This window comes from Notolepis coatsorum, assembly GCF_963971535.1.
Source record: "Notolepis coatsorum genome assembly, chromosome: 11".
NCBI classification, from domain to species: domain Eukaryota; kingdom Metazoa; phylum Chordata; class Actinopteri; order Aulopiformes; family Paralepididae; genus Notolepis; species Notolepis coatsorum.
The window spans coordinates 56,089,050-56,115,948 of NC_140175.1; the positions used below are offsets into that span (position 1 = coordinate 56,089,050).

Consider the following 26,899-nt stretch of genomic DNA (forward strand, 5'->3'; position numbering starts at 1 on the left):
GAAAGCATTCATCGTGCTTCTGTGTCTGAAGTGTTGAATGAAGTGTTGGAAAAATGGAGATGTTGACAGCTGCTGGTCAGAAAATGTGGCTATATGCACGTTTATCATGGCACTGAACCGTAAATCATCAATTTCTCTGTTTTGGCTACAAATAGGAATAGTGAGAGTGGATGCTGACTGACTTCTTCATCTACTAATATACCTGGTTATAAAAATATAGTATTTAGCATAGACTATATTATCGTTTAATAGATAGTTACTAGGTTTAGTGTACTGTATGTGTATCAGTGCAGTTGAGGCAGATATGTAAAGGAAATAGTGGGTCACGACACCTCTGGTGCGCCCTGATTGCAGGACAAGTGTTGAAAGCCTGGAGCTTCTAGTATTAAATGATGATTTTAACTGTGAAGTCCAGTCTAAAGTCAGCTATCAGTGACCAAGGGCCTGTATGCTCACTATTTGTGTCATTCTTAGACCTAGAATAGCATGTACATATTGCTAACTGGGAAGCTTTGACAGACAAAAGCAAATAGAAAATCTTTGTTTGGACATGGTAATGAAACAAAGGCCAAATTAAATAATTTTTAAGCAACATTTATTGAAATACAGTAGATAATGTTGTCATATTACTGTACAATATATAACATGTTTTCAATTTTCCAGATTAGGAGGCTTATTCAGCAGCTTCTTTTCCCTGTAAAAGATAAAGATATTGAGACAATATCCAATGGAATGTTTTGAGTCTTATCATACTTAAAATTCACTGTATGAATGTTAACAGATAACATATTCACATTACCTTGCCAGAGTCACGGGTCTTAGCTCTCAGCTTGTTGACCTGGGACTCAGCAATGTCAGCACGCTCCTCAGCCTCCTCCAGCTCATTCTGAACCTTCCTGCACTTGGACAGGTGACCATTGGCCTGCTCCTCCTGTGGAAGTTTTATAGATCAGTATTACTTAGGAATACTAAGAGTAGAATGAAAATCATAAAGAAAGACGTAGAGCATTTTGACTTAAAAAACCATACCGCTTCCTCAGCCGTCCTCTTGTAGGTCTTAACCTTGAGCTGCAGCTTGTCGACAAGATCCTGCAGCCTGGCAACATTCTTCTTGTCCTCCTCAGTCTAATGGAAGCAAGGAATTCAAATGAATCAGCTAAATGAGGTAGCAATCGTTCAATATTTTCCTTCAGTCAAAAGAAACACTAATGATGACCAACTTGTCATGAATGTGAACATGACATACCTGGTAGGTGAGTTCCTTCACTCTCCTCTCGTATTTGCGGACACCTTTAACAGCATCTACTCCACGTCTCTGCTCAGCCTCAACCTCTCCTTCCAGCTCACGCACCTTCAGAATTGAATAAAATATTAAGAATCCACTTTTCTCTGTAATTGTACAGATTACTACATTAGTGTAACGATATATATCTTGACAAGTGGCTATTATTTTATCTTACTCTGGATTCCAGTTTTTGGAGCTGCTTCTTGCCCCCCTTCATGGCCAGATTCTCAGCCTCATCCAGGCGGTGCTGCAGGTCCTTGACTGTGACCTCCAGGTTCTTCTTCATCCTCTCCAGGTGAGAGCTGGTGTCCTGCTCCTTCTTCAGCTCCTCAGCCATCATGGCAGCCTATAGGATAAATAATTAGTATTCACTAGAAATGTCATGAGATGTTACATTGTTGACTGAAATGTCATGAAGAAAGCAAATCAACAGTGATGGCCTTCTTGGGCATAAAGCAACTCTTATGAAATGTAAACCCACATCAGTGATGGCCTTCTTAGCCTTCTCCTCTGCATTCCTGGCTTCCTGAACACTGTCATCTACTTCACCCTGGACTTGGACCAGGTCAGTCTCAATCTTCTTCTTGGTGTTCAGAAGGCTGGTGTTCTAAAAGAAAAACAGATATACATATAAGAGTTTCAAGGATGGCTCACACATAACCCAAATAAACACATGATCAGATAATGTTGTTTGTTTACCTGAGAGTGCAGCAGTCCAACACGCTCACTGGCGTCCACCAGTTCCTGCTCAGCCACTTTGCGGCCTCTTTCTGTCTGCTCCAGACCAGCTCTCAGCTCCTCGATCTCAGCCACCATGAGCCCATTTCTACGGTCAACCATGGCAGCCTGCTCCTTCAGGTCTTCCTGTGCTCTGAGAGCATCATCAAGGTGCAGTTGGGCATCCTGATGTTAAAAGACATAGGTGACTGAAATGATCACAAAATATCAGAATGTGGCTACATATAAACAACAATTAACCATGTGCCATACATATCAACCTTTCATATATAGGATCACTGATTAATAAGCATATAGAGGACTATACTGTGACAGCGTAATACAAAAAAATTCCTCATTCAGTACCTTGAGCTGTCCCTGAACATTCCTCAGCGACTTCTGGGCCTCAGCAGCCTGGCGGTTGGCATGACTCAGCTGGATCTCCATCTCATTCAGGTCTCCCTCCATCTTCTTCTTGATTCTCAGGGCATCATTCCTGCTCCTGACCTCAGAATCCAGAGTGCCCTGCATGGAGTCAATCACCCTCTGGCTGTTCCTCTTGATCTGCTCCATCTCCTCATCCTTCTCTGCCAGCTTCCTGTCAACCTCACCCTTAATCTGGTTGAGCTCCAGCTGGACACGCAGAATCTTGGACTCTTCATGTTCCAGAGTTCCCTAAAAATACATCCAATATATAATCGTGGTTCACTTCCGAATGTAATATTGGATATACTGCATATATATATATATATAATGTATATCCAATATTACATTCGGAAGTGAACCATATATATATATATATATTAGGGCAGTTTATCGCGTTAATTAGATTGATTAATTAATTACACAGCAAATTATCGCGTTATGAAAATTAACTCAAAATCTATTAATTTTTTTTTATATATAATTTTTTTTTTAAATTTTTTTTTGTATCTCATTCATTCCATGAGAATGTAGAATACACATTTACAGACTTTTTTTAATAAGGGCCATTTGCATGTTCTTGGTATCTGATTCTAGGGACATCTATGAATCTCAGGGAATGTATTCCCAGTGTCAGAAATACTGTGGGCTAACAAAGAATGGATTGCACGGTGCAAGTTGCACCCTTACTTACAATTGAAAATGGGGGACCCTGATGTAAACAAGACGAAAGTCTTTCTCTGGTCTGCATGCCCTTAACAATTGTGTGTATTGAGCCGTACTGTATTGTACCCATTCTGCAATCTGTTAATAACATTTTCATTCAATCAATCAATCTGCGCTGTGATTGATTGAATGAAAATCTTATTTTAAGTCAATTGTAATGAACCAAATGAGAATATCAATAATTATTTTTTTTATCATTGACTGTGAATAACACCATGCTCAAATTGACCAGACCTGAAAAATCTAAGCAAATTAATAGATAGATAGAAGATGATTAAACAGAAGGTTTTGTAGATACAGTACTGAATTCTGCCATCTGGACACATGCAATTTGAAATATGATTATAGAATATAGAATAGCAGGCATAAAATGGTTAAATTAAATGCGATTAAAATGCGATTAATTAGATTAATTAATTACAAATCCTGTAATTAATTAGATACATTTTTTAATCGCCTGACAGCACTAATATATATATATGTATTATTTTATTAACTGTAAAAACTACATTTAAGAACAAAATAACATTATTATAATGTAAAGATATCTAAAATAATATTTACCTCAGCTTCCTCAAGGGCTGTCTGGATCTCTGATTTCTCAGTTTCCACTGTCTTCTTGGCCTTTTCCAGCTCATGGATGCTCTTTCCAGTCTCACCAATCTGTTCAGTCAGGTCTGAGATCTCCTCTGTAGATGCCACAAAACAGGGATTAGAAATACTAAATGTCAGCCTTCCTACAGGTAGCTAGTGTATTCATCTACATCTATCATGGTATTAAGTGACAATTCTTTTAATTAATGGACTCACGCTGCAGGTTCTTGTTCTCGCGTTTCAGGGTCTCCAGCTGATCCAGAGCCTCCTCATAGGAGTTCTTCATCTTGAATACCTCAGTGCTGAGAGAACGAGCCTCTTTCTGAGCTCCCTCCAGCTCTGCCTGGCCCTCCTCGAACTTCTGCTTCCACTCTGCCAGGACCTGCAAAGTCATATAAATAAATGTAACCTAGTATTTGGAGGCTAACATTCTCAATACATGTCCTTAGTTAAAGTATTGAATATCAATGTACCTTGTCAAAGTTCCTCTGCTTCTTGTCAAGGTTGGCAGCCAGACCATTGGCCCTCTCCACATCAATCATAAGGTCCTCCACCTCACCCTGGAGTCTCTGTTTGGTCTTCTCCAGAGAGGCACACTTGGAGTTCACAGCCTCAATCTGCTCCTCAGCCTCCTGAAGGCGCTGGGCCAGCTTTTTCCTGGTGAACAGTTATTAAATGTAACAATGTTATGAAATGTAATTAACTATGTTTGTTGAGATGGACAGTAAAAAATAACAATATTGACTTACTTTGCCTCCTCAAGCTCCTCTGTGCGCTGGATAGCATCAGTTTCATACTTGGCCCTCCACTGGGCTACCTCACTGTTGGCCTTGGACATTCCACGCTGCAGCTCAGCCTTGGCCTCCTGCTCCTCCTCAAACTGCTCCCTCAGAAGGTCACAGTCATGGCGGGCTGATTGAACACCATGGGCAAGGGCATTCTTTGCCTAAAAAGGTTATTGAAATAAGTGCAATTAGAGACAATAATAATTCAAAGAAAAATACCTGTCATACGTTTTTAAGAGGATTCTCCTCACAGTGGCTCATTTCAGTAAAAGGCAAGGTATGGCGAGGAGGGGGGAGGGTGAAGGGGGGGTTTCCCCCCCTTGGTGGATTTTTTTTGTCAAATCAGTTGTGCAATAGTCACCTTTGGTGAGTTGTTTCTATACAATTCAGTTATATGACATTTAGGTATGACACAGGACTACACAAGCATTTTTAGTATATAAATGAGTCAACAGACTCACAATATTTTGCATACGAATTATGCAGAATGTAATATCATAACTGTCTATTACTTTTCTTGCAATTGAGCCAATTTTCCTTAGGTACGGTTTTGAGGTGTGTGTTCAACAGAATGTAGTATCAAAAACACATTCACAAAAAGTATGGGTTACTGAATGCTGAACTGCACTGTTATAATCACTAAGCCAGACCTTACCTGTGTCCCTGTATCCAGTGGCGTCGCGTGGGTAAAATAACAGGGGAAGCCAAAAAAAAACTATTAAAAAAAAAATTATTAAATATTTTTATTATTATTTTTTTTTTTCTTTTTTTTTTGTCAAGCAGTCACCATGTACACTACAGTATGGCTCGGCAGCCAGTCAAACTTTCTTTTTATTTATTTAACAGATTGCAGAATGGGTACAATACAGTACGGCTCAATACACACAATTGTATAAGGGGATGCAGACCAGAGAAAGACGTTTGTCTTGTTTACATCAGGGTCATTAATACTGCTGGAGCATTGGTTCATTTTTGGTCCGATTTTTCCTTGCACGATTTTGCGCGCCGCATGGGAGCAAATTTGAGAGACACATATTCGGTTGCAAAAAGGTGTCCCACGGTCTCCTCTATGGCCGTGAATATTTCCACGCGGATCGGAATCACGGCGTGCCCGTGGGACACTTTTCCGTTTCGGCGAGTTTATTCCACGCTTTCTGTTTTCCTTTTCTAAGCATTTTCGGGGCTACATGTGAATGAGTAAAAGTTGCGGGACGCCCAGATGTTTCCACGATAGAAAGCTCGCGTGGATCCCATAATAGGCTCACTTAATACAGCGTTTTTAAAATCACGCAACATTTTCAGGGTCACGAGCCGACCTTTTCCCCTCGTTTTCGATGATGGAAGTGATTTAGGAAAAGCTTCGGCACGCCGAGAGGTCCCCGATTTAATCTCGCGAGGATCGGGGCAATATTCGGCCCGTGGGAACAGTTACGGGTTAATACAATGTTCAGAGTGCAGAGGGGAAAATATGCTGAGTGTTTTCCTCACAGCCCCGTTTTAAACTTTTAGGGTGTGGCAGTCAGCTCGAATCTGATTGGCTAGGATCGGATTTGGACTCTATAATGCTGGAAGCCTGGAGAAAGAGACCTACCCCCTGCCTCTCTCCTATACTAGCATCAGTGAGCACAGTGAGTCTGACAGTGTGTTAGAGGGAGTGAGAAGGAGAAGAGGGAGACATTTAAAAAAAAAAAATTATAACACAGATGCACAGATGAAAAAGAATGTAAACTATATTAAAAAAAAATTATATATTTTTTTTTTTTTTTTTTCATATTTCATATTTGATATTAATTAATATTTTAATATTAGGGAGGCATGGCTTCCGTTGGCTTCCATAAGGATTCGCCACTGCCTGTATCACTTGTCTCTGCTGCCCTTTGATAAAAAAACTTCCCTATGTCCATTTTCCTTTTTTTTGGGCATATTTCAGTTAGTCACAGTAAAAGTCACCTAGTAAAAGTGAGATAATTGACAATATCAAAACATGCTAGGGCTGTACCGAATAGTTCGAAGCTTCGTTCATAATGTTGACATTCAAATTCTAAATCAACATAAAAAATTGTAAATAATTGGATGGATTATCCAAGGGGGGGGCCCGGGGGGGGGAGCGAGCGAGAGCATAATGTATAGGGTATTAGATAGCAAGTATTAGGTGTATACCTTGTATATTACATTTATTTAAATGGTAATTTCATTGGATGTGCACTGTTAATTAATGCTTGTATATCTAATTTTATGTTGTCATGTTTATGTTTATGTGTTTGTTTAAAAAATAATGACCTTTTTTATTTGCCAAGGTATGGCGAGTGCCATACCTTGCCATACCAAATTGATGCCCCTGTCTCCTCACCTTAACCTCCTCCTCAACCTGCCTCTTCAGCTCATCAATCTGCTGAGTGAAGGCCTGCTTGCCTCTGGTCAGCTGGGAGACAAGGGCTTCTTTCTCTTCAAGCTGCCGACCAAACTCACCTGGTTTAGAAATTTGATTTATTTTAGATACATTCGAGTACAAAATAAATGCTAGAGTAAAAAAATAACCTCACCATTCTCAGTCAGTAGTCTTGCTCTCTGACCGCTGATATCATTTATCTGGCGCACATTCTCGTCGCTTTTGGCCTTCAGTTCACTAAGTTGGTCCTCAAGGGTGCGGCTCATCTTCTCAAGATTTCCCTGTTAATCACATTGAATGTGTTGTGTTATTTTTTAAGACATGTGTTCTACAGATTAATGTATATGTGTATGTAGATTAGTATACCTTGGCCTTAGCAACAGCTTCCATGTTGCTGGAGAGGTCATCAATTTCCATCTTGTATTCACTCTTCTCCTTCTCCAGCTTCTGCTTGACACGCTGGAGGTTGTCGATCTGCTCTCCCAGCTCTGCAACACTGTCAGCCTGCTTCTTGCGGAGAGCAGATGCGGTGGCTTCATGCTGCAGGGTGGACTCCTCAAGGTCACGACGCAGCTTCTGGAACTCAGCCTCACGCTTCTTGTTCATCTCAATCTGAGCGGTGGTGGCTCCACCAGCCTCCTCAAGCCTCTCACTGATCTCTTCCAGTTCCCTGGATAGGTCAGCTCTCTGCTTCTCAACCTTGGCACGAGCAGCACGTTCAGCCTCAATCTCCTCCTCTAGCTCTTCAATACGGGCCTTAAATTATTTAAAATTCATAATGAATTATTGCAATTCATAAGTTTGACAATAGGTTCATTGAAGGAAAATGAAGGAGCAGCCAGGTGTAGCACTCCTTAAAGTCACAACACAGAGGTGTCACATATTACACTCTGCACAAAGGGCATTTCAATTGTAACTCCTGGGCCCAAGTACATTTATCATACAACCACTTACCATCAAATAATATAATTTCCAGCAAACAACTACACATTTTACCTTGGTGGTTTTTGACTGGGACATAGCTACCACATCATAACAAAATGATTAGTACCAAAACTGTTGTATGGCAATAATAAAGTATTTTGTATCTTGCCTAGCCTTATATTGTGGCGCTCTCTTGCTACTGAATGTCATTGCAAAGGTAAAGTACAATTGAAAATCAATAGTAATCAGTTTCACTACTTTGGTGGATCCAATGAATAAATACCATACTCTCAGCCAATCAGAATCGAATGTTTGGTGAATATGTTGTAAGAAAGAGGTAAAATATAATCGTACTCACCTGCAGCTCCTTAATCTTCTTCTGAAGCTGAGCACCCAGGGACTGCTCATCTTCAATCTTGCTAAGCAGCTGGGCAGTTTCAAAGTCCTTCCTATAAGATTCATAAGAAAAAACAGTATAGTCATATTTCTGAGTGTATACCTCATCTTCACACGGTATATTATGTCATGCATGAGAAAATATACAGATAAGTGAAACCCAATCTATATTACTTCTTGATCTTCTCGTCAGACTGCTGCTTGTCATTCTCCAGATCCATGATGGATTCTTGAGCAAGTTTCAGGTCACCTTCAAGCTTCCTCTTGGTTCTCTCAAGGTCCATGCGGAGCTTCTTCTCTTGCTCCAAAGAACCTTCAAGCTGTGAATTTAAGTTTAGAAATTGGTCAACAATATGATCTTTAGATGCAACCAAGCAGATAAGTTTGTCTATCGGTTGGGCCATCCCAAAATGTAAATAAATAGTTTGCCAAGACATAATGATAGATATTGGTGTGTCAACGCATCACATCACATTTCATGCCAGTTGATCAGATTGTGGCCAAATATTCAAAGATAAACACTGTACATCTGATTGACACTAGACTTTGTGCTCATCCAAGCTATCCTTTTTCTACATCTTCACCAGTAGGATGACCCATGTCTGCAATATTGCCTTTTCTGCCATTTAGAATCTTTCCCCTACTCCTCCAAGCCTGACTATTCACCTGATTCTCACAACACTTGCTCTGTGGCATCTAGAGCACAGCTTCTTGAAATGTGTATTTCTGAAAGTTTCTAGGTGTTTCTGTATGATGGCTACTCCTAATCAAATTTGGAAAAATACATTGTAAACAGGAAGTGACACCACACTTGACACACTTGCTTGTTGCATGATAGTAAAGAGATGTCCAAAGGTTTGTGTGAATCGTCACATGATGGTCATATTCACAAAAATAATTTTTCTCACTCTAAATATCACACCAATCACCCAGATGGTAGCGCTAATGTTCAATGTTGAGAAGCAATACATTGTACACTCCAGAGTCCCTTCGACATGAGACTTTGTACATATATCCAGACCGCAAATAAACTAACGCTTATAAAATGATTTAATATGCTAAACTTCGTTTAAAATTCTTTATTTTAGACTTGTTTATTGTATTTGATTTTTGTTTTAAATCTTTTTATTTTTCATGAGGTTTCACATTCAATCGACAGATCCACAGAATGTTCAGTGTCACTCTCATGAACAATTTTTAACAATTTTCCTTGTGCTCCCCACTCAATCCATTCTCCCATCTCTCGCTCACACTCACACACTGGGACATACACACACGTACACGCGCATACAGGCATACACACACACACACATACACACATACACTTGCCCACATACACACAAATAAACAATTAGACAACAAAAAAAAGAAAATAATAATAATAAAAATAAAGTAAAATAAAATAAAATAAAGGGACAGTAGGTAAATCATAAGTAAATAAGGAATAATAAGGAATTAAAAAAAAAAAAAAAAAAAAAATCTAACCCTAACTAACCATACTGTCATGCACTTGTCCTAATAAACTAACCTACACTGTAGCACTCAACACTTTGATGAACATTGTTACTCAGCTGATAGAGTTGTGCTCTTCCTGATGGCTTGTCGTACAGAACTTGTAAGTCGCTTTGGATAAAAGCGTCAGCTAAATGACTAAATGTAAATGTAAATGTAAATGAATAAGGAATAAAAGTGCAAATGTCGGTATTGTAAACAGTGACATTTTATAGCACCCAGTTGCTCACACCCGCTTATCGATAGCTACTCCGACAGAGAAGGGTCCGGGCCGCTGCGTGTTCAGCTCCCTTTCCCAGACCCGACCCCGTGGGGGCAGGGTTTGACAGCCATGCGCAGGCAACCAGGCACTTACACGCAGACAAAGAGCCTCAACAGATCAGCTAATCTAATCTGCTAAAACTCCACGTCTGTTATTTAGATATGACACATTTATAGGACTACATTATGAGTTTCCAGTTGAGTATAGAGTGGATTCCAGAGTTCTTGAAATAAGTGACCCTGGTTGTGCTTTTCAAGCGTTATCTTTTCTAAGGGAAGAAACTGAGATATTTGTTCTATGAACATATTGAATGTTGGTGCAATTTCATTTTTCCATAGAAGAAGTATACATTTCTTTGCAAAATATGTTATGTATACCAACAGTCTGCATTTCTTTTGGTCTAAGTGGCAGTTTGTTATATTATTTAATAGATAGACACATGGTGATAACTCAAATTCCAACTCCATGACAGATTTAGTAAATAAGTGGATCTTGTTCCAGAAATGCTTCAATTTGCTACATTGCCAGAACATATGCAGAAATGTTCCTTCTTTAATTTTACATCTTGGCCAATTTGGTGAGTTTTCTTTCGAGATTTTGTGCATTTTTACAGGAGTAAGGTAGAATTTATGAATAAATTTGAAATTACTTTCTTTGATCTTATTGCTTGTAAAGGGAAAGAAAGTTCGATCACAGATATCTTGCCAATTGTTTTCTTCAAATTTCGTTGCCAGGTCCGTCTCCCAGCATCTTAATAGAGCTGGGAAGACTGTTTGGCATTCATTAGTTAGAATTTCATATAGTTCACTGATTTTACCTTTAATTGTGGATGAGGTAGTTCGTTTTTCTTCCAATTCTGTCATTTCAAAGCTTAACTTGTTTTCTTTAGTAAGTGAACTTAAAGTGCTTTGAATTTGCATATATTTTAAGAAGTCTGAGTTAGGAATGTTGTATTCTTCTCTTAGCTCCTGAAATGCTTTTAATTTCCAGTTTTTATGAAAAGGGTCTTTAAGTTGAGTTACCCCCAAGTGTCTCCACTTGTTTATATCAGTTGAATGAAAATATTTGTTTAGGTCAGGGTTTTGATGAATAGGTGAATAAACAGAGATGCATTTAGTTATGCCAAACTTTTTCGAGCAATCTTTCCATGCAGATAGGGTATTCACAACCGTGAAATATTGCTTTATATTTTCTATTTTGTCAAAATTCTTTATAAAAAAAAGAGAGTTTAGAGGTAAAGGATCAACCTGTCCCGCTTCTATCTGTATCCAGTGTGAGTCTGGTCCTCCCAATGACCATGATACTATAGTTCGAAGTTGGGCTGACCAGTAGTAGTGTTGGAGATTGGGAAGACCTAGACCACCCATGGACTCAGGTTTCATAAGAGTCAGTAATTTAATCCTTGGTTTTTTATTGGACCAAATAAATTTTGAGATACGTTTATTCAATATGTTAAAATATGTTATAGATAGGTAGCAGGGTACATTTTGAAAGAGAAAGTTCAATCTCGGAAGGATATTCATCCTGATGACGTTTATCCTTCCTAGAAGGGATAGGGGTAGTTTGTCCCATCTACCTAGATCTGTGTTAATTTCAATTGTAAGAGTGTAATTTTTTTCAAATAAATCATTTAATTGCGGTGTAAAGTGTACTCCCAAGTATTTGAAGCCTCCTGGTGACCATCGAAATGGGTAGGATTTCTGCATTTCTTTAGTTGGTTTCATATGTAGGAGACATGCATTAGATTTATTATAATTTATCTTGTATCCTGAGTACTTTCCAAATTGTTCGATTGTGTTATACAGATGTAATAAGGAGTTTTCTGGTTGCTCAATGTATAGAACAATGTCGTCAGCATATAAAGATATTTTGTGTTCAACCTTATCGATATACACTCCTTTTATGTTAATGTTGTCTCGTACAGATGCAGCCAAAATTTCTATTATTATTGCGAATAATGAGCTTGACATTGGGCACCCCTGTCTTGTTCCTCTCATTAAGAGAAACGGATCAGATGTATTGCCATTAGTAATAACTGCTGCTTTTGGAGTTTGATAAATTGCTTTAATCCACTGGATAAAATTTGACCCGATATTAAGTTTTTGCAGCACGTTAAAAAGAAAGTTCCACTCGACTCTGTCAAAAGCCTTCTCTGCATCCAGAGATAGGAGTGGAGAGGGCCTCTGTTTTAGATTCAAATGATTGGTTATATTTAATAACCGTCTGATGTTATCGGTAGCATATCTTCCCTTAACAAATCCAGCCTGATCTGGGTTTACCAATTTCGGCGTGATGGTTTCAAGTCTTTTCGCTAATGCTTTGGTGATAGTCTTATAATCATGATCTAAAAGACTTATAGGTCTGTATGATGAACAGTCTAGTGGATCCTTACCACTTTTATGCAGTACTGTGATGTTTGCCAAGCTCATTGTTTGAGGAAGTGCCTTGTTGCGTCCAAAGTTGTTAATCATTCCCATAAAAATGGGTTTCAAGTCATTCCAGTACTCCTTATATAGCTGTGCCGGGAAGCCATCTGGTCCTGGACTTTTGTCTATAGGCATTGAATTAATTGTTGCTAGTATTTCTTGTTCGGTAAAGGGTGCATTAAGACTCTCTTGATCTGATTCTGAGAGCTTTGGCATTTTGATACCTTCTAAGAATCTATCCAGTTCCTCCTGTGTGTAATTACTTTGAGATTTGTATAGTATATTGTAATACTCCTGGAATGCCTGATTGATTTCTTTTGGATGATGTGTGATGTTGCCCTTGAACCGAATTGCTTTTATAGTCCTTTCGGCTTGTTCTTTTTTTAGTTGATGGGCTAATAGTTTACTGGGTTTGTTGCCAAATTCATAGTGTTTTTGTCTAACCTGATTCATTTGTTGCATGATTATATTTGTAGTCTTGATATTTAATTTGGCTCTGGCAGTTACTAAATGTTTCCAGTTGTCTTCTGTTGCTGCAACTTTATGGAGGGCTTCGCATCTTTCAATTTCTTTTTCTAGTTCTTTTGTGTGTGCGATTTCTTCCCTTTTACTAAATGATGTGTATGAGATAATATGTCCTCCTAAAGTGGCTTTTGCAGCTTCCCAGATTATGTTTGGGTCCATGCTAGGATCATTGTTTTCATCTATGTAATTTTTAATCCATACCTTTATTTTTGATCTAAATGTTTCATCCCTCAGCAATGAGGTATTGAATCTCCATTGCCTACGAGTGAACTTTTCTCCATCCAGACGAACGGTCAAGTCAATTCTCGCATGGTCTGATAGTGTGATTGGATTGATACAACAGTTTTTTACCATGTGAAGATGTCTTGAGTAGATCAAAAAGTAATCAATCCTAGAATATGAGACATTGGCATTTGAATAGTAAGTGTAGTCTTTAACATTTGGATTTAGTTCCCGCCACACATCAACTAGGCCACTTTCTTTGCATAAACCTTTGAGTACTTTTATGGACTTTGGTTTGTTACTTTTAGACTGTGTGGTCTTGTCCATCTTCTGATTCAGTGCACAGTTAAAGTCTCCGCCTATGACCCCACATCCTTTGCAGTTTTCGTTAAAAAGCAATACCATATCTGACATAAATGCAGGGTCATCTGTGTTAGGAGCGTAGATATTAAGGAAAGTGGTAGATATTCCATTAATAGAACCTGAAATCAAAACATATCGCCCATTTGGGTCAGTGATTTTCTTTCTCTAATTTAAATGGCGTGTTTCTATTGATTAGAATAGCTGTTGTGAAGGGCCAGATTAAACCGAATATATATATTTATTTATATATATATATTTAATTGTATTTGTATATTATCTAATATTCCCTGATATCCCTTGTATATTCCTTGTACAATATGCATTGAATATCCATTCTAGCCTACTGAACATCCCATAATAGTCTCCATTCTACTATTGGTCGAGACCTTGGTGCCAGGCTGCCATACCCCTCAGACCCAGTTCAAACGTACCGCTCCACATGTACGAACAAGTCCTAGTTCCGCGTAGGAATCTGGCTACCGCACCACTAATGGGACTATTTGTTCATAGTGCGTATATATACTGCGCTACTAAAGTAGGACTTCCTTTTCAGTCCAGTTTCTTACCCTCCAATAGAGTCACAGACGTAAAGCCTCCCCGCGACGCCACGTGTGGGAGTAAGGCCAAGTTCGCCTACCATCGGTATTGAGACATCGTGTATATTAATATTTGAATAGTCATATTTGGCACTATATCGTCGAGTTGGACGTAGTCTATTAAGCTAATAATAGTCTGTTAATATATAGTGCTTCGTGCGGTGAGAATACTACCGTAGTCAGTACCCCATCGTTTCGGGCAGAGAACTGGCTGCTTACCCAGGGTGGTTGACCCCATGTGAAGCTGCACCCGAGGAGCCCCAGAGCCGACGAGCGAGTGGACCTGTATACCGGATTATTCTACCGACGACAGCCCGCCTTCCCAGGCACGGATTATGCTTTGTATACTTTGATTATTCCATGGATAAAGACCCCCGACACTGCCGTGTGTTGGAACCCCCCCCCCTGGAGAGGACGCAAGGTGAGGAGACGCTCTGCAAGACGAGGTCGCTTCACGTCTCTCCCCCGTGGACCGGAGAGAGCCGGCCCACAAAGAGTCCACCTGCTTTCATCTGTGGTCCGAGGATCGCCGGCGCATTGAACGGCACTACAGTGGGTTCACCTGGGATACCCTTGGCCGGACGAGGCAGCCGGATTCTACCCCCCCCCCCCTCCTACTCCTGTCGGCTTACAAGCGACCGGATTAACCCCCTCTAGTGTATCTAGTATATAATCATTAAAGTATCATTGCTGTTATTCCTTAACTATTCCAGGTCGTATATTTACCACCTGCGCCTTCAGAGATTGGACATTCTCTATTGATATACCGACGAATACTCTTTGCCATAAAAGTGCATACTATTTCAATTCATAAATGTAATTAAGTGATTAAGTGCTTGTTCTACACACCATCGCTGTGTAGAAATAAAGACCTGTTTCGACTTCGTACATTTGTGTTGGATCCGTTTCATCTACGTGAGAGTGTTTATGATAATATATTTATGCCGTGTACTGGGTGGCCGAATATTAAGTACAAAGGTAGTGGTAGTAAGTATCATATCTAGTAATACAGTCAGGGAATTGTACCCCTCAGTTACAATTGGTCCTTCGAACCGGATGGTAATCAGTGTAATATTAATATAGTGTTATTAATATTGAAATGGCCTATGATGAACACTCCACGAAACGATCCTCCTAACCAACGCCCGCAGCGCGAACGACGGCTCCCTCAGTACTTAGAGGCTTACGCTGTCAGTCAACAACCTAGTCTTCTACTAACAGTAAACGCGGTAAAACTAGAAAGTAAAAGTATGTCTAACCCCAATGCCCAGACTACCCCGACCATAGAGGCCCCTACGGGCTCTAATGTAACTGACCAAGTTCACGGTGGGGACCAGTGGGAACCAGACATGACTTCACACCCCGCCAGTACTGAAGAAGTAGTCCCCGATGAGTCCCGGGAGGAATACAACGCTACCGAGAGAGAACTCGGCACGGAAGGAGACGGGGAGAGCACCGTGGAGATAGAACTCCAAGGCTCCGCAAGGAGTACCCCGAGGGAAGGCTCCCCTATACAACCGCCTTCTCCCAGCGAGGCAGAGAGGACCCTACAGCAGGCCTTCCTCATCAGCCTGAACGCCGCTGCTGAACGCGACCGACTGCAGATCCAGCAGCGAAGCGAACACGAGCAGATACGTCTAGAAATAAGACGCATTCAGATGGAAGAGAATGTGGCCCGAGAACGAGCCGGTGCTCAACGGGACGCAGCGCGCGACAGACAGCAGTCGCAACTAATAGAACAGCTGATCAGACGGACAACACCCTCTCCCTCCGCCAGAGGCTCCAGGAACTCGTCTAGACACACCTCCAGGGCGGCATCCCCTAGCCGAGTAAACAACCCTGAACTTGACCAACAGACGAGGTCTATACCCCCCACAGACCACCTCCCCCCACCGGTCCAAGCGAGACCTAGCAACCGGGAAGGAGCAGCATATCCTGTGGAGAGGCTAAACCAGAGACTACAAGCACTGGATGACCTAACTGAAGACGAAGAGGAAGAGGAGGAGAACCACGCCCGAAGACAGCACAGTACTCTACCGGACCAGGAGGCCCGGTACAGCCCAGGCTATACTCCCGCGGAGCTGCGCTACAGACCCCCGACTCTATACCCGGGTGAGCACGACGCACGACCCGCACCGAGGAACAGCACCTGGACAAGCGGGCCATGGTACATGGTTCGCAGCAAGCGGCCAGCCTGAGCGACGGTACCAGATTGCAGACGCTTTCACCAGCCAAGAAATAGGACTGTCGCGGTACACATATCCCGTCGCCAAGCTGATGGAGAAATATGCACATCTGCGCAAGTTACCGATCCCGCTCATAGACAATGCTATGCCGACCCTGTTGATAGGCTCCGACCATGCAGACCTCATTGTCCCGATAGACCGGGTTCATACCGGACCCCGAGGCTGTCCTGCAGCAGTCGAGACCCGTTTGGGATGGACTCTCCAAGGCCCGCTCGCCAAATCTCTCAACCGAAGTACAGCCACTAGATGTCTCCACTCCCGAGTCACAGAATGAGAAACCGCACTCCTGCAACACGTAGAGCGGCTATGGACCTTGGAACAAATGCCCTTTAAGAACGGAAAGAAAGACATTCGCTCTAAAGATGACATTTACGCCATTCACCTCCTCGAGACAGGGACCAAGAGAGTCCCGGTCAACGGCGTGTTGAGATACGCCACGCCACTCCTGCGGCGAGAAGGAATGCCTACTTTCCACGCCAAGACAGACGCCACAGAACGGTACCTGCTGAACACGGAGCGGCGCTTAGCCAAGAACCCCGCCCAAGAGAGTGTATACCGCGCTGAGATTGAGAAGTTCATCACAGCGGGACACGTCACAAAGATGGACATTAAAGAGGCTGACCAGACCACTGAATCGTGGTACGTGCCCCACCACAAGGTCCATCACAACGGTAAAGACCGCATAGTATTTAACTGCAGCTACCAGATCGGATCCCAAAATCTGAATAAAGAGTTACTGCCCGGTCCCACACTCGGCCCCTCCCTACTCGGCGTTCTACTCCGCTTCCGCCAGGAAAAGGTGGCCATCAGCGGGGACATTAAAGGAATGTTCCTGCAGGTGAGATTAGTAGAGGCGGACAAGCCCCTGTTACGGTTCCTATGGAGAGAGAAGCCAGGAGATGAGCACCCAGCCATCTACCAATGGGAAGTCCTCCCCTTCGGAACGACGTGCAGCCCCTGCTGTGCGACATTTGCACTACAGAAACATGTAGCAGAGGACCCAGCAGCGGACGAAGAGGTCCGACACAGCATAAAGAACAGCTTCTACGTAGACAACTGTCTACAAAGCCTTTCAACCCAGGAAGAAGCCGAGGCTCTCCTGATTAAACTCCGCGCCTCATTGATCAAAGGCGGCTTTGATCTCAGGCAGTGGGCCAGCAGCGATCCGCAAGTACTGCGCAGCCTCTCCTCCGAGGACAAGGCAGCCAGCAGCGAGACCTGGATGGCTACAATCCCGGGAGAAGCCCAGGAGATGACCCTGGGATTGGTGTGGCGATTCAAAACAGATTCGCTTCACTACAGACACAAGCCCCTGACTACGGAGCAGGGAAGGCCGGCGGCGGCGCCGACCACCAGACGGAGTGTGTACACAACACTCGCCCGACAATATGACCCGCTAGGATGTATTCTACCGTACACCACCAGGGCAAAAATGATTGTACGAGCATTGTGGGACAAGGACCAGGGCTGGGACGACCCCATTCCCGCACACCTTGCATCCACCTGGAGAGAGTGGGAGATGGAGCTCCACTCACTCCCAGGCGTTAATATGCGCCGAAGCTACTTCCCACCCACGGTGAGGCCAGAGACATGTAAAATGGACTTCCACGTCTTCAGTGACGCCTCAGAGGTCGCATACGGATCAGTAGCCTACTTGCGGGCCCAAGACCAGGGGGGAGAGATCTACACAGCATTTGTCCTCGCCCGCTCGAGAATAGCCCCACGCAAGCAACAATCTATCCCACGTCTAGAGCTCTGCGCAGCCCTAGCCGGAGCGCACCTAGCCACGCTCATCCAACGTGAGCTCACCATACCGGTGTCTAGAACAATCCTGTGGTCAGATTCCACGACGGTACTCGCCTGGATCAAATCGGACTCATGCAAGTACAAAGTCTTCGTGGGAGTCAGAGTCACCGAGATTCAAGACTTAACCGAAGAGTTAACCGGAGAAACAGAGTGGCGCTACGTTGATACAAAACAGAACCCAGCTGACGTCATCACCCGGGGGATGCCCCTGGATGACCTCACCCGTCGCAATGTCTACAGTGACGGCCCCGCATTCCTAAGACTCCCGGAAGGACAGTGGCCCATGCCTATCCCGAGGGAAGCAAGTCCAGAGGAGGTGGAAAATAAGAAGTCTGTGTTCTGTGGATTGAGCACCGTAGCCTCCACCGACCCTAACATAGACGATTGCACGTCCATAGAGAGTGCACAACAAAGAACATTCCTGCGGTACCACCCGGAGTGCAAGTCCCCCGCTGATATGTCAGCAGCTAACTACGAGGAAGCAGAATTGCTTCTACTGCAGCGAGCCCAGAGAGACTCGTTCCCCGATGAATTGGCCTGTCTACAGGGAGGAAAGCCCGTCCCATCCGACAGCAGATTAATTCACCTGGCCCCCGAGAGCGACGCTCATACCCTCATCAGAGTGGGTGGTCGCCTACGCAGAGCCCCCAATCTACCGGATGACATTAAATACCCGATCGTATTGAACAGCCGACACAAGGTCACAGAGCTGATTATAAAGAAATACGATGAGGATGTACATCACGCAGGAGCAGAAAGAGTCTTCGCGGAAATCAGACGTCGTTACTGGATCCTACAAGGAAGACAGGCGGTACGACGCTTCCAGCGAACATGTCTAGACTGCCGCAAGTGGCGCGCGCAGCCCAGCATACCAAGGATGGCTGACCTTCCTCCATGTCGCCTCCGAATCGGTGACAAGCCATTCCACTCAACGGGTATGGACTGCTTTGGCCCGCTGCACATAAAGAAAGGAAGAGGAACCGAGAAGCGGTGGGGTATTGTATTCAAATGCATGACCACCAGAGCGATACACATCGAGCTTCTCCCGACCATGAGCACAGACTCATTCCTTATGGCCTTCCGAAGATTCACATCACGGAAAGGAAGACCGTCTACCCTATTGTCCGATCATGGGACAAACTTCAAAGGCGGCGAAAGAGAGCTGAGAGAGAGCTTCCAAGCTATGGGCCCAGAACTTAAGACCCACCTCGCTCCAGCACAGGTTGATTTCCAATTCAACCCCCCAAACGCACCCCACTTCGGTGGCACTTGGGAACGAGAAGTGCGCTCCATAAAGACAGCCCTGTACGCAGTACATGGGGCCCAGACTGTGGCGGAAGAAGTCCTAATGACAGTCCTCACGGAGATTGAGGGAGTACTTAACTCGAAGCCCCTCGGATATGTCTCCAGTGATGTGGCGGATATCGACCCAGTTACCCCCAACACACTCCTGATGGGGCGGCTAGATCCTGCATTACCCCAGACAATGTACCGGCCTGAAGAAGCGAACGGCCGAAGAATGTGGAGGTACAGCCAAGTATCAGCCGACAAGTTTTGGAACAGTTTCCTACTGCACTACCTACCGTCTCTACAGACCCGCCAGAAGTGGGTAAAGGAGAGAGACAATTTGACAGAAGGAACAGTCGTCATGATTATTGATCAATCACTGCCCAGAGCTATGTGGCCGGCCGGCCGCGTAAGCAAAGTGATCACCGGTGCCGACGGCAAGGTCCGAGCAGCTGAAGTGCTCGTCCAGGGTCGCACTTACACCCGTCCCGTGGCAAGGCTCATAGAACTGCCTCGACTCCCAGACACAATCGATGATGACCATGACCCTACAACCCTATGACTTTGTGAAGTTGACTGACCCCTACAGCAAACCCTTATGTGTAAATAGACAACGCGATTAATCTGTCTCTGTTTAACTGATTAGGTCTGGGACCTATTCAGGGGGTGGCTGTTGTGAAGGGCCAGATTAAACCGAATATATATATTTATTTATATATATATATTTAATTGTATTTGTATATTCTCTAATATTCCCTGATATCCCTTGTATATTCCTTGTACAATATGCATTGAATATCCATTCTAGCCTACTGAACATCCCATAATAGTCTCCATTCTACTATTGGTCGAGACCTTGGTGCCAGGCTGCCATACCCCTCAGACCCAGTTCAAACGTACCGCTCCACATGTACGAACAAGTCCTAGTTCCGCGTAGGAATCTGGCTACCGCACCACTAATGGGACTATTTGTTCATAGTGCGTATATATACTGCGCTACTAAAGTAGGACTTCCTTTTCAGTCCAGTTTCTTACCCTCCAATAGAGTCACAGACGTAAAGCCTCCCCGCGACGCCACGTGTGGGAGTAAGGCCAAGTTCGCCTACCATCGGTATTGAGACATCGTGTATATTAATATTTGAATAGTCATATTTGGCACTATATCGTCGAGTTGGACGTAGTCTATTAAGCTAATAATAGTCTGTTAATATATAGTGCTTCGTGCGGTGAGAATACTACCGTAGTCAGTACCCCATCGTTTCGGGCAGAGAACTGGCTGCTTACCCAGGGTGGTTGACCCCATGTGAAGCTGCACCCGAGGAGCCCCAGAGCCGACGAGCGAGTGGACCTGTATACCGGATTATTCTACCGACGACAGCCCGCCTTCCCAGGCACGGATTATGCTTTGTATACTTTGATTATTCCATGGATAAAGACCCCCGACACTGCCGTGTGTTGGAACCCCCCCCCCCTGGAGAGGACGCAAGGTGAGGAGACGCTCTGCAAGACGAGGTCGCTTCACGTCTCTCCCCCGTGGACCGGAGAGAGCCGGCCCACAAAGAGTCCACCTGCTTTCATCTGTGGTCCAAGGATCGCCGGCGCATTGAACGGCACTACAGTGGGTTCACCTGGGATACCCTTGGCCGGACGAGGCAGCCGGATTCTACCCCCCCCCCCCTCCTACTCCTGTCGGCTTACAAGCGACCGGATTAACCCCTTCTAGTGTATCTAGTATATAATCATTAAAGTATCATTGCTGTTATTCCTTAACTATTCCAGGTCGTATATTTACCACCTGCGCCTTCAGAGATTGGACATTCTCTATTGATATACCGACGAATACTCTTTGCCATAAAAGTGCATACTATTTCAATTCATAAATGTAATTAAGTGATTAAGTGCTTGTTCTACACACCATCGCTGTGTAGAAATAAAGACCTGTTTCGACTTCGTACATTTGTGTTGGATCCGTTTCATCTACGTGAGAGTGTTTATGATAATATATTTATGCCGTGTACTGGGTGGCCGAATATTAAGTACAAAGGTAGTGGTAGTAAGTATCATATCTAGTAATACAGTCAGGGAATTGTACCCCTCAGTTACAATAGCAGTTCCCCTACTGTGACTTTTGTATGAAGAAAAATACACTTGTCCCACCCAATCCTTTTGTAGCTTTAAATGTTCAATTTCTGATAAGAATGTTTCTTGCAGGAAGGCTATATGTACCATCTTATCTTTTAGAACAGATACGTCTTTTGCCCTTATAATGGGATTACCCAAGCCTTTGACATTCCATGAGTTTATTATCAAATCCGACATAATGGTTGCAAAATCTTATTAGTATTACTTATGAGTATGTCAAGTTGTTCTAAAGCATATATTGTCACTGTATGCATTGAGATATTTAGAAAAGAAAATAACAAACAATAAAGAAAAAGACAATAACCTCCCCCCCCCCCCACTTCCATCATAAAAATAGTTCTTCAATTTCATCCATGCTTAATTGTGTAGAATTGAAAGAAGCAGTCATTGCAATAGTATTGTAGCTTACAAGTGTTGACGTCTTATCGTGGGGTAAACCCCTTTCAAATGGTACAGTCCGCGTGACGTCACTCTTTGTTGCAGGAAGTATTTGATTTTTGTCGACATAATGCTACGTGGCCTGACTAGATCCGTGACTCCGTTGAGATACAAATGAATTATCCAGCAAATAAAAACGAACACTTATAAAAACGATTTAATAGGCTAAACTTCGTTGTTTTAAATTATTTGCTTTACACTCTTTATTGTATTCGATTTTTGTCGTCATAATGCTACGTGGCCCGACTAGATCTGTGACTCCGTTGAGATACAAATGAATTATCTATAAAAGTGACTATCTTTGGAATCGGCTTGGGGAAACATAATAAGTCACTATCTCCACTCGCTACCGGAGGAACATAGAACCCGGGGAACATAGAACCCTTTGCGGCTACCGGGGAACATAACATAGGGGGAACATAGAACCCGGGGAACCTAGAACCCTTTTGCGGATGGGGGAACATAGAACCATTAAAAAAAGAAAAAAAAAAAAGCGGGGAACATAGAACCCGGGGAACATAGGGATGACCCCTCAAAGGGAATGCTTGTTTTTCTTCAACATTTTGATAGAATTCATAACTCACATCATCCACTTGCTGCTCAAGCTTGGTCTTGGCCTTGGTCAGAGTGTTGACTTTGTCTTCCTCTGCTTGCAGGTCATCAAGAGTCTGCTGATGTGCCTCTTGGAGCGCTTTCTTCTCCTTTGTCAGCTTACCAACACTCTCATCCTGAGCGGCCATCTCCTCAGTCAGGTTCTTCACCTGAATAAGGAAAACAAATCATGTTATCATCAAATGTATTATCATCTTTTTATTGTTTGATCATTTAGCTAAAGAGAATACTTATGAACCTTGTTCTCAGTGGCATGTTTCTCCTTCTCCACTTTGGCCAAGGTGAGCTCCAGGTCATCAATGTCCTTCTTGAGCTCAGAGCATTCATCCTCCAGTTTCCTCTTCTTGGCAGTCAGCTCACCATTCATTTCCTCCTCATCTTCCAGTCTCTCAGTTGTCTCTTTGAGTTTGGCCTCAAGCTGGATCTTACTCTTGATAAGTCCCTCACATCTCTCCTCAGCATCTGACAGATTATCTGATTCCTAGGGCACAATATAATGATAATATTATTCTCTATATGACAAAAACAGAGAGACAGTTTATAATTTACATATACAGTATCAACAGTTTCTAGACAGTTGAAGCCTACTTACAGATGCCGCTAGCAGCGACAGATCATTCTTCTCTTGGAGAAGAGACACCAGCTTCACCTCCAGCTCCTTCTTCTTAGCCAGAGCAGTGGCCAGGTCTGTCGTCATCTTCTCATAGTTCTCCTTCATGTTAGCCAGCTCCTTCTCAGTCTCAGCAGTCTTCAGAAGAGGCTTGATCTTGTAGTAAACCTTCATCCATGGCCAGTGTTTGACATTCATGAATGAGCGGATGTTGTATTGGATAGTATAAACAGCTTCCCTGTGAAAAAATAGTTGCTGTTATATAATAAATTAATTTTAGCATGTTTTTAACATAACAATGTATTTAGAATGTGGCTGTTTTCAACATGCCTTCTCGCCATCATCTTCACAAACTCCCTCCTCATGAGGAAACCACGGCAAAGAGACTGAGTCATTCTGACCAGACTAGCCAGCTTCTCATCTCTCATCTCTTCAAGGACACCCAGCAGACCAGCTTTGAAGAACACCTGAATAAGATGAATGACATATTCATATATGACTTTGGTGGTTTTTACTTTATGGGATAATGCCAGCGCAAAAAAAGAAAAAAAAGCTCAGGCATGTATTTTTCATAGATGACATTATCACTGAAACAGTTATCATGCGATTAATTTCCCTACCTACTAGATGCCATTCACTTCATATTAATCTCCAACAATGTCAAAATCAAACTTAAGAGAATCCAAACTTAGGTTGCTTTCACACATACGTTTTTTTTGCCTTTGTTTCATATTGGCATTTAAAAAACAAACATTGGACATAATTTTTAAGGCTAATGAACCTATATACTATTGTTCTGAGCTACTTTGTTTTCCAATTGATCTTTCCCAGCATTCACCCTCTTTTCTTGACCCTCCAATCACAAGTGTTGCTTTCCTCTGCCACAATTGTTTTGGTGATGATTACTTATACACTACTGTGATCTAAATTATGCAGGCAAGGTTTGTTTAGTATCACAACATTATATGGCTATTTTGACCTCACAGCAGAAGTAATAGCATTGTGATGATGAAAAAGTGTATATTTGGAAATACATGGAAAACGGTCCAATCAGCTTATTAAATGTTCAGTTCTTCAGGTATATTTTTCAGATTGCTTTCACACATCAAACAAACCACTCCAAGGTTTCCTTGGAAGCAGACTGAGACCACCTCAAACAGGTGGACGAGGATGTGGTTGTTTGCACCCAAGTTCGATTCCGGTGTTCACACCAACCTAAATGAATTAAGGGGGTAAATTCTCCAGCGTCCCATTCAACTGGACTAAACAAACCTGGTGTAATTGCCCTTTGTCTAGTTACATAATTTATGGGGTAGGTTTGTGTGTCAACAAAATCTTCACATGACCTTGCCTTATGATGCATTAACAGGGGTGACAGTGGCTCAGGAGGTAGAGAGGTTGTCTCGTAATCAGAAGGTCCTTGAGCAAGACACTTAACCCCCAGCTCCCAATAAACAGGTTGATACCTTGGATGGTTGCCTCTGCCATCGGTGTGAGAATGTATGTGCATGGATGAATATGAGGCATCAATTGTAAAGCACTTTGAATAAAAGCGCTATATAATTGCAGTCCATTTACTAGGGCTGTACCCGACACAGAAATGTCATAGTCGAATTGGATTCGGCATATAAATGACAATTTGTTTTATATATTAAGAAAATAAATTATATGTCATTATCTTGTTATTGGATTATACTGGACACCCTCCATACAGCTCGAAAAAGAGATATTTGATCTCAAGTGACTACCGGGTAAAATAAAGGTAAAAAAATTATAATAATAAATTAAATAAATTGAGACTTATCTCAGGCCATCATATCAAATGAAGTCAATCAACATTTAGTACTTTCTTTACCTTGGTGTGCCCAAACTTGTAGTCTTCGTGTTCCACATCAATTGAACCAAGCAGCTTCTCAGAGGCCTTCTTGTTGTCCATGAACTGACCATCAGGGATGACACTGGCATTCAGTATTTTGTACCTTTTGTGAAAGAGTTCATGGTCATGTTCAGCACTTAGGTAGTTGTACAGTAAGTTTCAAAGTTTGTTGAGAGTTAATGGATACCTCTGCTTGAAGTCAGCATAGATAATTCTGCTGGGGAATCCCTTTCTGCAGATTCTGATACCCTCCAGTACACCATTACATCTCAGCTGGTGGATAACCAGGAAGTTCTGCATCAGACCTACAGAGACGATTTTTTTTCACGATTATTACGACAATGTAATGACTCATTACCACTACACTTCACTAAATCACTAAAGCACATCATAATAAGACACAGACATTAGGTTAACTGTTAGTGTACCTGGAGTCTTTGACTCATTGGGAATCAAGCAACGCACAAAGTGAGGATGGGTGGCCCTCAAGTTGGTCATCAGCTTGCCCAAGTTCTCCTGTAGATACATATAACAAAAAAAAATATGATTCATGAAAAGCAATTATTTGTATTTAATTCCAAAAAGTCACAGTGTTGTTGTTACATCTTACCCTGAACTGGGAGGACACAGTCTGCATGGAGCCACCCTTCTTCTTGCCTCCCTTCTTTGCGCCAGCAGCCTCTATTAATTTGATAATACATCAGTTTATAGATTCAACATTATTATTTAAATGGTATTATGCTGGTCATTTTTGTTGGACAATGTAATTTAATTGATAGTATTGAAAATACAATTTGTATGACACAGAGGATACTTAGAAGTTGAGATAATAGTCTCTTAGACCAAAGTACACATTTTTATAATCACACTTAAAAGTATATTTCGCATAATGACGTACCTTCAACTGCAGCAGGATACAGTACAGGCAGCAGTTTAACGGAAGACTTCTGGTAAAGCTGCATCACAGAATCGTTCAGTGGATCCTTGTTCTTTTCCAGCCATCCAGTGACGTTGTAATCCACAGTTCCAGCATAGTGGACCATGGAGAAGTGGGCCTCAGCCTTGCCCTTGCCAGGTTTAGGTTTCTCAAATGCTTTGTTCTTGCCCATATGTTGGTCATACAGCTTGTTCTTGAAGCTAGTGTCAGAAGCCTTGGGGAACATGCACTCCTCTTCAAGGATGGAGAAGATGCCCATGGGCTATATAAAAGTGGAAAAGAGATATACAGATAATTTAGACACACCTTGTGGCATTATAAGGAATATTTTAATAAGTCACAAAGTTATGGTGTACCTTCTCAATGAGTTCAATGCAGGCAGCCAAGTCCATGCCGAAGTCAATGAACTCCCAGATAATACCCTCCTTCTTGTACTCCTCTTGCTCCAGGACAAACATGGTGTGGTTGAAGAACTGTTGCAGTTTCTCATTGGTGAAGTTGATGCAAAGCTGCTCCATGCTGTTGTACTGTCAGTGGGGGGAAATATATTAGCCTAATCTCCTACAGTACTTGAGGAAATGTCTTTCCATGAAATTAGGCAGTCCATATATTGCTATAATTGCATACTTACATCAAAGATCTCAAAACCAGCAATGTCCAGCACACCAATGTAAGACGATCTTGGCATCTTGGTGTCCAGCTGCTGGTTGATACGGATGACCATCCACAAGAACATCCTCTCATAGATGGACTTGGCCAGGGCCATAACAGAGTTATAGACCTGAAAAAATGTATTTGAT

The 26,899-nt window shown here is 42.6% G+C and overlaps 1 protein-coding gene across 3 annotated transcripts in view; it reads right to left on the bottom strand.

Annotated features, from left to right (window-relative positions):
* Positions 1 to 673: 673 nt before the first annotated feature.
* Positions 674 to 26,899, bottom strand: part of LOC311236673 (myosin heavy chain, fast skeletal muscle-like) — a gene marked incomplete at both ends in the record, with an annotated part of 378,376 nt that continues 352,150 nt past the window's right edge. For all 3 annotated transcript variants that reach the window (XM_084324385.1, XM_084324386.1, XM_084324384.1), the window contains 28 exons: positions 674 to 694; positions 800 to 931; positions 1,030 to 1,125; positions 1,247 to 1,351; positions 1,461 to 1,631; positions 1,767 to 1,892; positions 1,985 to 2,188; positions 2,369 to 2,677; positions 3,716 to 3,840; positions 3,962 to 4,127; positions 4,219 to 4,402; positions 4,495 to 4,691; positions 6,881 to 6,999; positions 7,074 to 7,200; positions 7,286 to 7,675; positions 8,202 to 8,292; positions 8,414 to 8,559; positions 22,649 to 22,825; positions 22,915 to 23,157; positions 23,269 to 23,524; positions 23,617 to 23,753; positions 25,142 to 25,265; positions 25,350 to 25,467; positions 25,591 to 25,678; positions 25,773 to 25,843; positions 26,061 to 26,361; positions 26,456 to 26,626; positions 26,731 to 26,880. In XM_084324385.1, coding sequence (XP_084180511.1) covers positions 674 to 694; positions 800 to 931; positions 1,030 to 1,125; positions 1,247 to 1,351; positions 1,461 to 1,631; positions 1,767 to 1,892; positions 1,985 to 2,188; positions 2,369 to 2,677; positions 3,716 to 3,840; positions 3,962 to 4,127; positions 4,219 to 4,402; positions 4,495 to 4,691; positions 6,881 to 6,999; positions 7,074 to 7,200; positions 7,286 to 7,675; positions 8,202 to 8,292; positions 8,414 to 8,559; positions 22,649 to 22,825; positions 22,915 to 23,157; positions 23,269 to 23,524; positions 23,617 to 23,753; positions 25,142 to 25,265; positions 25,350 to 25,467; positions 25,591 to 25,678; positions 25,773 to 25,843; positions 26,061 to 26,361; positions 26,456 to 26,626; positions 26,731 to 26,880 — 4,545 coding nt within the window. The remainder of the gene's footprint in view (positions 695 to 799; positions 932 to 1,029; positions 1,126 to 1,246; positions 1,352 to 1,460; positions 1,632 to 1,766; positions 1,893 to 1,984; positions 2,189 to 2,368; positions 2,678 to 3,715; positions 3,841 to 3,961; positions 4,128 to 4,218; positions 4,403 to 4,494; positions 4,692 to 6,880; positions 7,000 to 7,073; positions 7,201 to 7,285; positions 7,676 to 8,201; positions 8,293 to 8,413; positions 8,560 to 22,648; positions 22,826 to 22,914; positions 23,158 to 23,268; positions 23,525 to 23,616; positions 23,754 to 25,141; positions 25,266 to 25,349; positions 25,468 to 25,590; positions 25,679 to 25,772; positions 25,844 to 26,060; positions 26,362 to 26,455; positions 26,627 to 26,730; positions 26,881 to 26,899) is intronic.